Source organism: Leuresthes tenuis, unplaced genomic scaffold, assembly GCF_036924035.1.
Source record: "Leuresthes tenuis unplaced genomic scaffold, fLeuTen1.0.hap1 SCAF_2, whole genome shotgun sequence".
NCBI lineage: Eukaryota > Metazoa > Chordata > Actinopteri > Atheriniformes > Atherinopsidae > Leuresthes > Leuresthes tenuis.
Window position 1 is genome coordinate 26918056 of NW_027325356.1, and position 16696 is coordinate 26934751.

Here is a 16696-nt window from a genome sequence, read left to right on the forward strand (position 1 = left end):
ACATATTTGAAAAGTCACATTTCCAAAAATTTTCTCACCCCGACAAATACAAGTGTTATACTTATACTATATTTGAAAGTTCTTTTAAAAAAAAACTTGTCTGTCCAATACATGCTTTCCCTGTGAAGACACAGCCCTCTAGGATTCACAGTCTCTAATCCAAACTGATTACAGTGATGATGGCAGTGTTCTCCACTGTGTGCCAGTTTCAGCACATCCCCCCACACACTTTCACCATAACCTCCTTGCACCCTCCCTTATCATCACAGCTGATTGCACTGCTAAAGTCTAAATGAAGTGTTAACCCTGTCTCCACCGTGGCCGGAAATAGACGCAACGGAATGGCATCCAAGTCCAGTTGGATCCAGTGTCAAAACGATGCAAAGGTTTCCTTTTGCTTTGCATCAGAGGGGTCTGCCCAGAGTTACTGTTTGTGACTTAACTGAGTTCTGTTGTAAATGGACTGTGAAACCCAGATGCTGACATCTTTAGGCAATGAGCTATACATGCCATAGCCAATGATGCATTTAGCAATAATGCATTAATGATGCATATAAATATTTTAGCTGTTTTTCACAATGTGAACTATCGGTCTTAGTGCCTCTTCTAAGCATTTACTTTGAAAGCAGCTTGCCCCGGACAGATAGTTCACTTGTTCAGGCCATTTGATGTATTATGTCATCCACTACACTGACATTAAAGGCTGATCAAATCAATTTGGGGTCCTCAGTAAATACTTGCTTTCTCAGGTTACAGGAAAAAAGGGAAAAAAAAGCATATTAATCGCATCTTCTTGGGAAGACATGGTGGATCCTCAATTAATGTATCGACATGAGAGATTAGAATTATGAAATGGTGCACTACAAATGATTAAATCCAATTTAAGAGTAGACTCACATTTGAGTCAAGTCACCCTGTGTCACTGAACTTGTCCAATCATGTTTTGATAAAAAATATGTTCAACATTGTCAGTTGATCATTTTGAGACCACACAGCATATCCTCATTTCTTCACCCTTTTATTACTGCAACAGTATTCTTACTCGACTCAATGAAAAGTCCATAAAATAACTCCAGGTTGTAAAGACCTCAGCTGCCAGACTTCTAATGAGAACCAGGAAATATGACCATATTATTACACTTTTAGCCTCCCTGCACAAGCTTTCAGTGTCTTTTAGGATTGATTATGATTGATGAATTTTAAAGCTCCCAACAATCTCTCTCCCAGCTACATATCTGACCTCAGAGACAAGGTTAAAACCCAGAGGTGACAGAACGTTTGCTGTGAGGACACCAGAGTTGGGAAAGAGCTGCCCGGCGAGATTAGGTCATCAGAATCAATGATCGCTTTTAAATCACTCATGAAAACATATTTTACATCAGAGAGCCATCCATCTATTTATTTTTCCAGCTCAGAGTTGCGGGGGCTTGAGTTTATTCAATCTGTCATCAGAGAGCCTCTCCTGATTTTTTTATTTATTTTATTGTTCCATTTGTTTTAAGTTTTATTCTTCTCTTCTTATGCATTGCTTGCTTGGTTGTATCAGCTTTAATATCTACTGGAAAACTGCTGTATAAAATGATTTTTATTACAACCCCAATTCTGAAAAAGTTGGCACGCAGCATGAGATATAAATAAAAACAGAGTGCAATCATTTGCAAATCTCATAAACCAACCTTTTATTCGCAGCATAACAGAAAACATCTTAAATGTTGAAAGTGAGACTTGACTATTTCATGAAAAATATCTGCTCATATTGAATTTGATGGCGAGTGCCTCAGAAATAAAGAAGCGCAGAGTTTTACTCATCTGTAAAACACTGCATCCACTCATGGAGGAGTGATTTCAGAATAATGTCCCCCAAGGTAAAATGACAAATATTTAGCTTATTCCATCATCTACAGTACATAATAATCATGAAAATATTCTGAGAATAATCTGGTGACATCTCTGTACCACAGGTTTCCCGTGGTCCCAAACTCAAAGTGCCTGGGACTAACTGGTCAGGTTTGTCTCTGATCAGACAGAGAGTAACCCAGAAAGCCCAGACTAAATTAACAAAAGTTTCACTGCCAATTGCATGTTTTGCTACAGAAAACACAAATAATACTTGTATAAGTCTAAAGAATTAACAGGCAGCAAACATCAAAACCTTAACATAGTCATTAGACTGCAGTGAAGTCAGCATATGGCTACAATACTTTAAGACACTTTTAAACCATTTAGATCAGGAAACATTTTAAGTCAACTCTCAAATGTCTTTCAGTTGAAAGCATTGCTTCCTGCTATATTTTCTGCCTAAATCCATTGAATTAAAAAAGGAATGAATCCTGATGGTGACATATAATCAGAGGGAGCTTTTCCCGCCTTCCTGGACAAATACAGTTTGAATATAAATGTTTCGTTAGCTAGCTATGTAAAACACATACAAAACAATAGACTTACAAATGTAACAAAGTTTCAGACCCATATAAAAATGACACACTCAGAGTGTTCTGTAAAACATCAGCGCTGAGGTTTGCAAGCTTGCATGGGAGGATTAGCTTGATCCACAGGTATCTCTCTTCTCTCTGGAACAAATGTATCGACTTTTTTTTTTTAAGGGCTATCATATAATAACAAGAATACTGCTGTGCCTCATACAGGCCGATATCCAGTCTACCTAAAAGTTGGAACACCAAGTAAAATGCAAATAAAAACAACAATCACAAGCCAGTTTAGCAGCTGGACTATAATTACTGCTGTGATATGTGCAGATTGGGGTTTTGCTAAATGAAACAGATGTGCAAGTTACCCATGGCATGTGTACCAATGCAGCCCTGAATGATGCAGGCTGGCAAGAGGAAAAAGAGAAGATTAAAAAGAGAAAAAAAACATTTAAATTTTGATTGGTCAGTTTTCTTTTAATCATCTGAACCTTTTGATGTTTCGTACCATAGATAAAATTAACAAATTCTACATTGGAAAATGTCACTAATAAAATTGCCCATCTTCATTAATGAAAGCTTCAGCGTCCCCAAAATGTTTTGCCTGCATCGAATTCAAAAACAGGTCTTTCACCAAACAGTACTTAGAAGTTTCATTAGCTTACATGATGTCTTTGTACCATTTTCAATTAAATGAAGTGTTTTGAGTTGCAGATCATTGCATGTAGATGCATCTCAACATACGGTATTTTGAAATGACTGAAATAGAAACAGTAAACTCTCCAGGGATGATTTGAATCACAGAACTAGGATCGAAAGAGATTCACTTTAATCTGGAATGACAGAGTTGATAAGTGCAACCATGAAGTTAAAAAATATGGTCACCATATAATTTCTGTCAGAAGGACACATAAGCAAACTCAAAATGACTTATAGTGCTGTGTGGGTGAGTGTAGGTGTTGGTAGATGGGTGTGCCTTCCTGTCTTGGAGGTTCAGCTCACTGAATGCTAAATCACTAAATTTAGGAAAGGAGGGAGAAGAAAAAAACAAAACAACAAAAAAACACTTGCTATACACCAGCAATTTCTTGTCTGCCACTTTAAGTATCTGCCAATATCAAAACCTAACACCATAACCAGTGCTCTCTTGTCCCCTGCCTGGACCTGACAATGTTGAATCAAATATTTGGATGCAAAGATTTACAAAAGCCAAGACCTTCGATTAGGAAAATACATGTTTAATGACAGAAGTTAAGTCCATTTGTTTAATTTTTGATGCAGATTGCTGCATTTGCTCTGGAAATTCTGATTTGCTACTTGTTAAAAAAAACACTGCGCTGTAGAATTAATTCCTATGTGATATAAAGTCACATAGAAATGTAACAACAAAATTATCTCAAAAGACAACCGTTTCTGTGAAACTCCAGTGATTACATGATACTTAAAAGATAAAAAAAGCAAAACAATTCATGTACCTAAAATATGTGACGGGTATTTTTCAGTGCCTTTTGAAATGAAAGTTCCAGTATTTAAACCTACAGAGTTGTTGTCAAAAAGAGTCCCCAAAAATGTAAACAGAAATTTGGTAACATGCCTGAGCGAAATGGAGAAAATATCAAAGCAATGATGTACAATGAATTCTTAACGTTAATACAGTTCTCTGCCCTCCCATACAGTACGACGCATATAAATCACACAAAATATATCTGATTCATACAGACATTTAGTATTGCATTGCAGTGAACACTATAAATACTGAGATAACCTGGGTGATTATCATAGAGGTCAGTAGCGGTCATAATGTGGTCTCTGATGATAGGAGTTGGATCCTTGGTTGGAGCTTGGACGTCCTGACTGATACCCACTTCCATGCCCCCCGTGCCTGTCTCTGTCTCTGTCGTGCCAGTGCTGATGCCCACGACGGTCCCCTCGCCAACCTCTGCCTCCTCCCCACCCACGGTCTCCGTGTCCTCGACGGTCCTGATACCTTGATGAAGAAAAAAATTGAACATTTTCATTTTTTTTTCCTTCCAAATTGAGCAAAGAATTTTCATATTGTGACTGAACCGCTGCAGTTGAGGTACATTAGCAGCACTGATCTGCCAGCCCGATGAGAACGTCATAACTATTAAAGTTCTTGCTGAGATGGCACAATCAGCAAGGTTGTAAATTCACTTGAATGCTATTCAAGCTTATTGACCACTTCATTGGTTTAGTGGTTTTTTTGTGGTTAAAGTGAATCCCTGCAGCCATTTAGCAACTAATAATGGGCATTTTTTTTTAAATCATTGAGACCCTTTTTTCAGTCCTTTTGTCCATACTTGGGTATGTACTGGTGTTCATTTTTACATCCCTTTAAAATTGGTATCGCTCATCTTTCTGGTTCTTTTGTTTGATCTTTGTGTTCATTTGGCTTTTTTGCTTGTTGATTAGCGTCTCTTTGCAACACATTTGCATCTTCCACTGGAGCTCTAGAGTTCTTTGTAGTTGCTCTGAGCCTTTCTGACATGACTTTTTAATCACTTTGTGACTGTTGCCAAGACCTTTAGACACATTATGTTAACCATTACCTCAGCTTCGGGTTCAAGACCAGAGGACCCCTGACACTTTAACCCTAGGCTTGTGCCTGGTACACAGACTCAATATTGTCTCCATAGATTGTAAAACTCCTTAAGCAGTAATTCATTCTTCAGTGTGTAAACTACATTACAGATTTATTTTTCTATCATTTTGTTCAGTAAAGGTATCACATTCACAGGAGAGAAAAAATTCCAATCTCACAATAAGCAGCTTAACAGACTTGGTTGCAACATTACCTGTTGTCCCTGCCTCGCTGGTTTCCTCCTCCACGCCCATTCCAGTCCTCCACAATGGGTGGGGGGTCAGCAGGTCGGTTCAGATATTGCTGGTATTCAGAATCCTCTGATGTAAATCTGTGGGCAAACAGCTCCTCGTAGCTCTGCGGGGTTTCCGAGGTCTCGGTCATACTGTGAAACGGAACAAAATCCAGTGACGCAAAGGCTCCCAACACTGCTATTATTCTGTTGACCTGTTTAAGCAAAGTTTCCCCACGCGGTCCTCTAAAAGTAAGCTATCCCGGATACAATGTGCGTTAGCAAACGTTACAAGCCACTCAATAATCATAACAAACGCATTTGCAATGATAGATTTGAAAACAAACCTTTAAGCGAGGAGACTGATGTTAGCTTGTGCTACAGTGCCATACGAATGGTGCGCAATTCCAGAATCAGGACGTCACTAAATAGTTCCCCCCTGGAACACGCGAATATGGTTAAAAGGTTCCGCAAGCGAGCGCACCTGCCTATGATTGATGCTGTGACTCGACAGTTAGATAAAAGGGCCAACGATTTAAACCAACCAACTTAACGACTTCTTAAAAGATAACGAAGGCCAACTTTGAGCCAAGTTAGAAAGACACATTTTGAGCTGACGATACTATTTGGTGACGCAGCCAATGATTTATGACAGTTGGACTAATTTGTGAGAAAGTGTCAACTGCTGGAAATCAACACAACCTCTTAAAACATGTAAGTGGGGTTGGATTTAGACGGCACGTCATAGCTGTAAAGCGTATTTAACTGCATGTTCTTGTCTATTTGTTTTGGTCTAAACATTTCGTGGTTTCAGACCACAGTTTGGGGTTAATTGTCCGACGGAAACCGCAGACAGCACCGCAGATACCACAGGTTTAAAAAAAGAGTGGGTGGCTCTGGGAGAAGCAGGTGGAAGCCGCTCCGTGTCGCTGCTGCTGCCCTTCATATGAAACACAATCCCGCTGGGGAGAAAGAAACTCTGCGTATAGGCTTAGCAGGGAAATGCACATATTGACTTAATTAATTAGCGCCGATTGCTGGGGGACACAGAGGAAAAAACAATCCGAAGTGGGATTTACATTGTCGCCAATGGGAGGAGGAAAAACAAGCGGTGAATGAGAAAAAAACTTCCTGAACTGAATGTGGTTCTATGACAGCGAGCTTGACAACCCGGTGAATCGAGTTTACGAAGAAGTGCCTCTCATATTTCACTTGTCTCTCGGCAGCAAGAGGACTTGTTCGAAGCTGTTTGACAGAGTGTGAACTCGGTGGACCACTGATCACCTGCGGACTTTAACTGCGCTTTAACACACTGTTTTCCTCCCGTCAGTCAGTATAACCTGCAGATAAAAAGGAGTTGTTTCTGAAGTCCGCGGCAATGGGGTGAGTAATCCAGAGAGCGCTGCCCCTCAGAGCGCCTTTCGTGACACCTGCACTCACTGAAATGTTGTGCTTTTGTTCGTTAAAAATGCAGCGGAATACCTCAACAGTTTTTAAGTTGTGGCAAGCCTCTCATTTGATGTAACTGGAATTAATCGACGCTGTCAAGCGCTCATCCGTGCGTGAGGAAGATCCTTGTATTATAAGATTATTAGTCGGTGTGGGGAATTCATGGGTGACTCTTGCTGGACTGTGCTCCCTGTGAGATATTTCGAATTGATGTGTGATGCCGTATGAGCAGAAATCCAGACTGGTATGTTTGACTTCTCCCGATATGCCTTTAGTTATCTGTGCAAATATAGCTGTGTGAGGGTTATGATATGGAGGTGTCAGAGTCAACACTGCCCACTAATAAGGGGTGATGGCACTTGTGGGAGTGCGCGTGGATTTGTGTGCGTGTGTGCGCGCGTGTTTTCCACAGAGCTGCAGGTAGTGGTGTGTACTCCCACTGTAGTTGACAGGGAATAGTGCATTATTTTGCCTCCACAGTCGGCTGTTGTCAGTGTTGACCCTGTGGCTCATTGCCATAGTTATGCAATCACCAGTTCTCCTCACAGATAGGATCCACGACTGAGCTTTGTCTTTGGGCTACAAACTCCAGTGGGCATGGCTTCTTCTTGATGTAGAACTGTTATTGCAACTAATTTCTCCCAAGCACTTATTCTGGACACTTAATGTCAATGTTAGGAATGCCTCCATTTGCAACATTATGAAAGCTTGATGTATGTAAAAGTATGAGGCAGGGTTTAAATTTTGCAGCAGACAATCAAATTAAAGTGCCCCAACTGTGGTATTGCCCCACCCCCTTTAATTTGGCATATATGTTTTCTAAAAATGAGTATAAAACCAGTTCAACAGTCTTGCCCTCCCCTGAAGAGTTTGGTGTAGTCATCGAACCGGTTTAAAAAGGTATCTGTCTTGTTGTGTCATGAAACTGGCCCAGTGGACCAGCAGCTGCGTGGCAACCAAGCCAACACATGAGGTCACACCTACAGGCAGAAACACAGGACTAAAATCTCCTTTTTCCACTTCACTGGTTTCAGTCAGCGATAATCACGAGTGTCACCTGACGACTGACTAGATTTTGGAAGGAGGAAACGATCTTCTTCTCAGTAATTTTGCCTGACTAACCACGCTCTAAACTGGCAGGATTTGTTTTGGCTAACAACCAACATTTGCTCTTAATATCTGTCAGTCTTGCGATTGTGTAAATTCTGTATGTTTAAATGCCCCCATACAATAATCTTTCTTTTTTTATGCTATTGTAGCCATGTTCAAATGAGATGAGTTGGCTTGTTTCATCAATGTTCCAATAGCTAACATATTAAATGTACCCTCAAACAAACAAAAGAAAATCCAAAAATAAATCAAATGTTTGAAAAAAGAACTGAAACCAGTCAATGTGTTCTCATTAGAATGACTTCATGATTGATACACCGTCAGGCAGGGGATATTCAATTAGTCCATTTTTAGGACTAAAACTTAAACATTTGAACATTTGCAGTTAATTCACAGTAAATATAAATTGTCTTTTAATATCAGAAACGAGTAGAGAAAATGCCCATCATCGCGTCACAAAGTAATGTGACTGATTTGTTTATTCTTATTTTCTCTAGACATGTGAAAATCTGTAAAATATTCAGTTTCTTTCTTTTTTTTTTCCAATTTAGAAAAAGAAACCAGGAAAATTATTGACACCACGAAGCTTAAACAATTTCTGGGCATTTATCTTTCCTTGAAAATGATATATTATGATTGCAGATGAGTCTTCAGTCTGCAACTCAACTCGACCACATATGTGTGCATAATTGTGTAATAGATTCCCTTCTCATTCTGCCTGATAAAGAGCAATGATTCGACCAGACATTGCCGTTAAGTGTGTTGTCTGTGGGAACTGTAAATCATCTGTTTGTTTGTTTGTTTTCGTTGCGTTTTGTTTTATATAATAATTCGGTCCTTTTTCTTCTGATACTCAATACATCTAAATGGAGTCGTGAGTTAATTATAAGTCACGCAGCGCACTCACATTTGTTAACACCCACCATGTCAATCCTCTCTTGTCCCTTTTTTTTTTTCACTATGAGTCTTTGATGTTATAATCTATCTTTACTCTCTTGACCTTGAAAATATAGTTATTGATCTTATTACTTCTGCATTGGTTATTGAGAACTCGGTGTGTGTATTGGTCCACAATAAAATGGAATTTTTGCAGCAATGTCAACAAACCAAGTCAACGTTATCCAAAGTGAGTGAAATTTAAGAAGATGGTAACATTCGGATTGTAACAGTTGGAAAGAAAGGGATGATCATTGAGATTTTAAGTACAGTTTAGCACTTTAGAGAGCTGCATCTCTGATATTACTCTAGAATAAAGCTCGGATTGCCTGAAGCCCTTTTTTTACAGGAATAAGCAGTCATTCTGCCAGCAATACAATCAGCATATGCATGCTATTTAAAGTAAGCCTTGCTGGGAGCAGTCCTAACACAGGGATAGATGATAATCTCCTGGCTGTCCAGAGAATGACATCTAAAGGCTTAACACTCATTGATTAGGCTCTGTGACATGGAAGTGGGTCTCTTGGCTGTCCTGGTAGGCGAGTAGACTTTAAGCCTAATCCGTTCTGTCTGTCTCTGGTTTGGAGAGAAACGTTGTTGATGTGTCAAACAGAGGAGTAGAAGCAGGTCTTACTGTTAAAGAATGGTGTGTAAATGAAAGGGGACAGGCTGATGGTGGACTGGACCTCTCCTCACCAGATGGTTTAAGCCAAAGAGGCCATCTGCTGTCACGCTGTGTTTCTGCGGAGACTTCCTCACTTCCTTTTCCTTGGATCTCTCAGATTAAGTTGGGCTCTTTATCCCACCTCAGTATGGTGGAAGGGGGCCTGCTGGGATTGCTGGTGTGAAACTGGCCTGCTGCCTGTATTACATTGGACACTGTATGATGCCAAAAAACTGGCGTTAATTATGAAGGTCACTGTTAGTGATTGCAGCTAAAGCATGCATAGACATATTTCAGTGAGTGACAGAAAAAAAAGTATTTAAGAGATTTATTTGTAAGAGATTCCCATTTCTATATTGAATGTGAAATAAACTGGGGAATATCCAGTAATAATTTTGTTGATTTAATCCCAGCTCCCACTGTAGATACCCATCCGCCGTAGTATAATGACTGTTCCAGTATTTCTTGGCTTCTTGTGCAACCACCAAGTATTCGAATAATATCCAAGCCAAAACTTCTCGGTCTGTGCGCCTGTGATTGTTGGGATCCTGATCAATTTAATAAAATGCTGAATTACGGTGAGTCAAAATCTGATTAGTTCTATTCTGAGATTCAATTTTCAAGCAGCTTATTCATAAACCCAATGCCAATTGCTCTTGTTGGATTCTGCCAGTTTGGGTGGAGTGCACATTTTCTTGTGAGGATCAATGAGAAGAAAACCACGGCCCAAGGAGCTATTTGGATGACGAGGAGGCCAGTATCATAACAAGGAAATAGGCGCCCTACCCTGCTTGGTAGAATACAAAAGGGAGGAGAAAGAGCCAAAGTGGGGGATGATGACAGCAAAAATGACATTTTTGCAGAAGCAACTTCTTTATTCTTACAGTTGTTCCACCAACCGGAGGTCTGATGTGATTTAGTCCAAAACTGGCAACACTGGCAGCAGGTTCTGTTTAAATGATGTAGCAGGGGCCGCTTCCTCGGTATAGTGGGCAGGCGACTTTACATTTATGTGCAAAACTGTGAAATGACACGATCTTGTTAGCAGCTGCCTTTGTCATGTAAACAACAGAGAGAACAATACTTTCTCTCAAATCAAACCAAGGGAAATCTGTGTAGATATGCCAGTATGAAGGATTGTAGCTGGGGGGCTTCTCTGTGCCAACACATTTGGGGTTTGTTTACTATTTTTATGGAAGAATGAAACAAAGGCCCTGATCTGTTATGTGCTTTGTGTTGCTCCTGGTTAAATGCTTTGGTCATTATAGAAATAAGATGATTATACTTGTGCTGGTGGATTCGTGCAGTTTTAAACTGTCACCCACAAAACGATACACTCCCGTCAACGCAAGTTGAGATTTGCGATCAGGCACAAAATTGCACATCTTAGTAAATTAGGGCCAAACACTGAGTTGAGTTTGTATTTAGTTTTTAGATGTAAAGTGGGGCTTCATGCATTGGGGCTGTTATGTTGCTAGTTGTAAATTACATACAGGGGATGGAATAATAAAAAGGAGCTTGTTCAGCATCCTTGACTTTAACCTAAAACTGTCAGCTTGACTGATGAAACTTTGACAGAAGTGGAGGGGATTGTTACCTGAAAAGTCCTGATCTCGGCCCTATTCGACATATGATTGTGCTGCAAAACAAAACTAACTCCTTTTTATTTTCATCCTTCTGTTTTTCTGCACTTATAATGTAATAAAGAAGTGGCGTCTTATAAGAACCCCTGTGGCGTAAATGATGCTAATAATAAAAACATTCACATGAAGTCGGCATTAAACTGAAACGGTATGTTCATTTTGTAAATGTCGGAAGAGGAAGATGAGGCATATCATTGTTCCATTAATTTCTGCAACATTCAGCAGGAATCTTGGAGGTCCAGGCTATTGCATGCAGTGTCTGGGGGGGCAGCCTGCTCTCTTTTGACCTCCTGACATCATTAGTAAAACAGAATACTTAATGCAGTGAAAGCTCAGGTGGGGATGTAGTAATGAACCCACAGAGCTCTCCTCCTCTGACCACTCATTTTCACCAACAAATCATTGCTCTTACTAATAAGAGAGTCGTCTCTCTGTCAGGCCTCCAGGATAAAAATGATGGAGCATTTTCATTTCATTCATCTGACATGAACAGGTTTCATTAGAACTGAAGTGATCACATCTTTATGTTCAGATATGAATTCTGTTAGGCTGTCTCAATGTTTTTTATATCAATACATTCTACTGATCTGCACATCTTGTGATCATAGAGAATTTCTTGTTTTCTCTCTATAACCGAGAAGATGCTCTTTTGTTATTCTCTCCCACTGAAAAGCCAAGTGTGCCTTGTGTTGTTGCAGAGCAGGTGAGAGAAAGATGAGCACTCTCACTCAGTCGTCTACAACCAAACGCACTGTGGATATTTGACAAGTGAATAAAGCAGCTTTTGTCAGTATCGTTCTTTTGAGTGGACAAAATGAACATTCCTTAAAATCTTCGGAACACATTCGGCCAAGGACAGCATGTTATAAGTATACTACTAGCAATATTAGGATGTTAAGTAACTGATGTGCTCTGTTGACTTTCACACTGAGAAGGCTTGTCGTGGAATTTTATCAGTTCTGTAGCTGGTAGAGGAATGTTAACAGGTTTGTTTTTCCCTCTGGAAAACATACTTTTTAACCTAATTCTGACTGTATAAAATTCCACTGGCAAGTAACTATCAAGTAACAGAATAATTCATATCATTGTGCCTGTGGGTCTGCATCCAGTAGTAACCATATTCACACTTGACCTGTTTATTCATTCCTTGCCCATTTTACACTCCAAGCATGGTGTAAACCAGTGTATTGATGCTATCTCTGGCCCATTTACTGCGACTCGACATCTTTTGTAACAATACTCCCAGAAAGAAGCCAAGCAAAAAGCTGAAAAGTTGTCACTGTTCTGCATCTTTCTGTAAAAGGAATCAAATTACATAGATATGCTTGTGTCCGTTATCAAAGCACTAAAGCATTTCCAGGTTCAGCTCTACCTTTTTTAATGAGTGTTATTATGTGCTGCCTCCTGGATGTTTAACTTGTCAAGTTGGCCACATAATGCTCACTTTCTGTTGGAAAGTGAAAAATGCAGATTATATATCCAAAGCTGTAGACACTGCAGATTTCTGTCAGGCTCGTAAAATTTTTGACATTTAAATAGTTCAGTTTTGCACCAGTTTCCTAAATCCTCTATCTGAGTTTGGTGACTGTGACAGACAGAGTTTGTTTGTCAAATATGCCTGAAGAGGATTCTTAAACTCAGGAATCTGGACAAGGCTGTTTTCTCTCATACCAAAAAGAAGCCTCAGTGAAGAGAAAACAAATGCAGTGTCACCACAACTCAGTGTATTAAAATCACCATCCAAAGCCTTACTCAGGAAGAATTTTTCATTTCTAGGTTGAACTGAGACCTTTCCTGACAGTTTAGTCTTCAGCTATATCTACCTGTCAGTGCAGTTCCTGGTTTTTAATGGATTCTTTTTCCTGCACTAAACATGATTGCTGGATCATCAGTGTGTATAGGCCCCACTCAGAAATGGAGGTGTACGTAGGAACAGACAGTGTGCACTTACTCAGACCTGCTCCTCCCTCACAGACGCACTCTTGCACCTGTAAATTATTCAAAGTACCAGATGGGGACAGGGAATACCCAACAGCCTGCATGACAAAGAATTCAGCAGTCATGAAAGTCACGAATGTTGCTCTCCTTTTTATCCTGAAAAAAAAAAAAAATCAATCATACAAATGCTTTTCTATCTCAGAAAAGCAGATCATTGGATTCCACCAGCAGTTATGTGAGTGCATTCATGTGTTCAGCAGTGGCCTTTCCCTTGTCTTCCCCTACCAGTGTGCGCTGGCCCCAGACACTGCCATAGCAAAGGTCAACGTGTGTGTGTGTCTTGTGTGTTTTGCATGTGTACTGAGAGCAACAGCAGTGATCTGTATAATGGGTTTTGTTGTTCCCAAAGCAGATGAAGACTGAGATTAGGCTTAAAGGGGACAGTGAATTTATTAGGCTTTCAATTCTGTGAGAATCATAATCCCAATGGAAGAAGGGCTTTATTAGCTCATGGATATTTGCAGAGTGCCAGCCTGTCTGTCTGGTATCATTTTATTATTATTAGGTTATTATCTTCTAGGCAAATCACAGTGCTACAAAAATGTAATATTTGTAATAGCTTCTATTTACCATGAATTTTTTGCTGTGCCAATCAAAGTGCCAGTGCACTGCTGAGTGCAGCTCAGCACCCCCCTTCTCAGATTTTGCTCAAATCTTTAATGTCATGAAAGTCAATGGCAGGTTGAGAAGAAAATATGGAAAGAGGAGGGAATTAGAAAGTAGGACAATTTAAGATGCTTTAAAGCACAAAAACTGATGCTTTTGGACATTGGTGAGAAAAGCTCTCTCCTAAAACCATGTGTGTAACCATGCATGTGGGAAGACTTGAGGGGAGATAAGAGACTTGTGATTCAGTGGCCTCTAATCTAAAGCATATGGGGCTTTACAAAGAATGGGCCTAAAGACAGAAAGATGGTTGGGGGGTCGCTATACAATGTACAACTAAATAAAGCTGCACAGGACACTTTGGGCCAGATTTAGTATCATGGGCAAATTGGCATGTGTTTGCAGATCAGGACTGATGCTGTTGGGAGCGTTCATCTCTGAGAACAGCATTCCGGTTTGTGGTGCTCGGCAAACATGGGTACGACCTGCTTATTTCAATCATGACCAAAGCGGTCTACTTGGAGCAGTGCAAATTAGCACGGTGTTCCAAACACGCAGACCTGCTCATAATCAGGAGCCGGTAATTTACAGACGGCACAGGCGCAGCTTGTTTATTGTAGCTAAAACTGGTAATTTAAACATATACTTAATCACCTGTTCAGTTAAAATATCAAAGATTTGCTCAGATCAGAAAAATTGTATCAGTTCTATTAGAGTATCACAACACTTAACTCTTCATAAACACTTTCAAATTTGTAAATATTTTTGTTTTCAAATGCAAAATTTCTAACTTAAAAACATTTTTTTTTTTTTTTTTTTTTTTTTAATTCGGAGAATCTTTGCCATTGATATGTTTGGAGACTGGATTAATGTTTTGTGTAACAGAGATGATCAAATGATGAGATGATTACCTTACCTATACATGTGTTGATTATAGAATCCCTCCTAATAGCAATCATTTGATTAACTTCTAGAGTTCAGCTGAGTTCCATATAAACACATATATTTACAGTGCTGGTTTTGCCCTTAAAATGCCACCAGTCGTTCTATTCCCCGTACTTTAAACTGACATGTGAATGAATTGCACTGTGACTTAGCATTAGCTTGCTTTCACTGAAGTGCTCTTTAGATGTTGAACAGTGTGGAAAGCTGCCAATCCCACAATGACACTGGCCCAGAGAAAGTTTTGCCTTGATTTCTTTCTTAAACTAACAATCTGCGAATCAAACCCACTTCAAGCAGCTGATGATCATTTACAGATTTGTCCTGAAGCTCTCTTCTGATCCAGGACCTAATGATTGTTGTCACTTGCCACTTTTTGTATCCATCCCAGTGCAGCACAGCGAATGCCTCTGAGGAAAGAGTTGTTAAATGTTGTTCTCATATGAACTGCTCCTTTAATCTCACACCTCTCTATTCTGACAGCACTTTTTATCGGTCCGTCGTGGAGTGTGACTGTTTGGAACATTGATAAACGCTTTTGTCATCACATTTGGTTGGATAACCCTTGTGAAATGACTGTAAAGGACTGTAAAATGTGATGTGACTGGAATACACCAAAAATAATCTTTAGTGATTGAACATTTCCAACTATTTAATCAAGAGACGTGTAGCAATAAGAACATAGTATACCCTATTTGTGCAGAGAAATGCCTTTACAGCACAGTTTAAATGTCCAACAGGATTACCACTTCCTGCCTGTCTTGCCCAAATCCTTCATTCCTATCCATTGAGTTCTTTAGGGGTCTGGTGATACTTCTCCACTTAAACACAAACCCGTTACTCAGCTTTTTAAATGAGAACTTCCAATGAACAATTTAAATCTTCTAGGTCTATTATGGAGAGGCCCAACTTTCAGCACTGGTGCTCTTTCTTTGCTGGGCGCAGTGTGGTGTGCATGTACTGCAAAACATGAATGTATTCTGCGCAGATGTTTTTATTTTTTATTCTCTTCTAAAACCACACTGTCAGTGGCTCTTGATGACTGGTGAAAAGTACATGTATATGGAATTCTTTCTGTATTTAACATTATTATTATTGTTGTTGTTGTTATCATTATTATCTTTATTGAAAGCACAATAATGGCACATTAGCTGACCAAGGCCCACGTCAGTTGAAGAAAGTGTATGTTGGATTTATATAAATTTGCTGTATTTTTATTTATTTTTTACTTTGAATACAAAATCAGAGAAGAGGGTTTTTAGCTTTCAGCCCCTCATGCCTGAGTTAGCCTGTGGCATTTGTGTCTAGGGGCGGGAGGATGATCTGTGTCTGCAGAGAGATTTCTTTGGTTGTCATAAAAGAGGAAAAAAAATCCTCTGCAGTCATTTGAGTTCAACAGGCAGTCTGATCCTGCCCTTCCTGCTCTTGCTGCTGCTCTTCTGAATCAAAAGGGCAGCAAACAGCTGAGGGGGAGATTACTTCACCTTCTCAAAGAAAGGTAGTGAAGGTTGAGTTGGACCAGAATTACTCATTTATTTTAAATTTTAGATTATGCAGCTTCCCCCTTACAAAATTGTAAGTTGATTATAAGAAGGATTTTAAAAAAATGCTTGGATACAGAAAGAATATTAGATATGTAAATGTATTCAGACAAAACTGACCAGATGAAGCACGGACAAAAAGCTAAACCTGAGTCATCTTGTAAATTCAGAGATGTTCTGGGGAGCTTTCATCAACATATCATTCCAATGTTTGAAAATCCTCAGTTTGCTGTTACCCCTTATTGATTTTATAACAAACCCACTTCCAGCTTAGCATTTAATGGGAAGAAAAGCATTGTAAAGTAATTATTTCCAGTAAAGCATGATATTTATATGAACATTTTTTTCCTCAGTATATAGATGTGAATAATGATAAATGGTGCATACACAAGCATGTGAAATAATACATTCCAAGTTCCTTTCAGTACATTTTCCCACTGTTATGTGTGAAAATATAGACATAGCTGTTCAATAGGGTTCAGTCTATTGAACAGCTATCTTGTTTGTGCTTACCCACAAATGTAACAACGTTATAGACAAAAATAGA

At 39.4% G+C, this 16696-nt stretch overlaps 2 protein-coding genes across 3 annotated transcripts in view; one reads left to right on the forward strand and one right to left on the reverse strand.

Moving 5' to 3' along the window:
- Positions 1 to 1755: 1755 nt before the first annotated feature.
- Positions 1756 to 5696, reverse strand: LOC140302107 (RNA guanine-N7 methyltransferase-activating subunit-like protein). Its single transcript, XM_072380878.1, has 3 exons — positions 5608 to 5696; positions 5243 to 5413; positions 1756 to 4413 (listed from the first exon to the last, which is right to left on the reverse strand). Exons 2-3 carry the CDS (start codon positions 5410 to 5412, stop codon positions 4212 to 4214), a joined length of 372 nt encoding a protein of 123 aa, XP_072236979.1. The 5' UTR covers position 5413; positions 5608 to 5696; the 3' UTR covers positions 1756 to 4211.
- Positions 5697 to 5873: 177 nt separating this feature from the next.
- homer2 (homer scaffold protein 2) overlaps positions 5874 to 16696 on the forward strand; it is a 28584-nt gene continuing 17761 nt past the window's right edge. The window contains exon 1 of one of the 2 annotated variants that reach the window (XM_072380877.1): positions 5874 to 5974. In XM_072380877.1, coding sequence (XP_072236978.1) covers positions 5973 to 5974 — 2 coding nt within the window. In that variant the 5' untranslated portion in view covers positions 5874 to 5972. Of the gene's footprint in view, positions 5975 to 6178; positions 6644 to 16696 lie in introns of those variants that run through there. The other variant, XM_072380876.1, reaches the window with a different exon arrangement.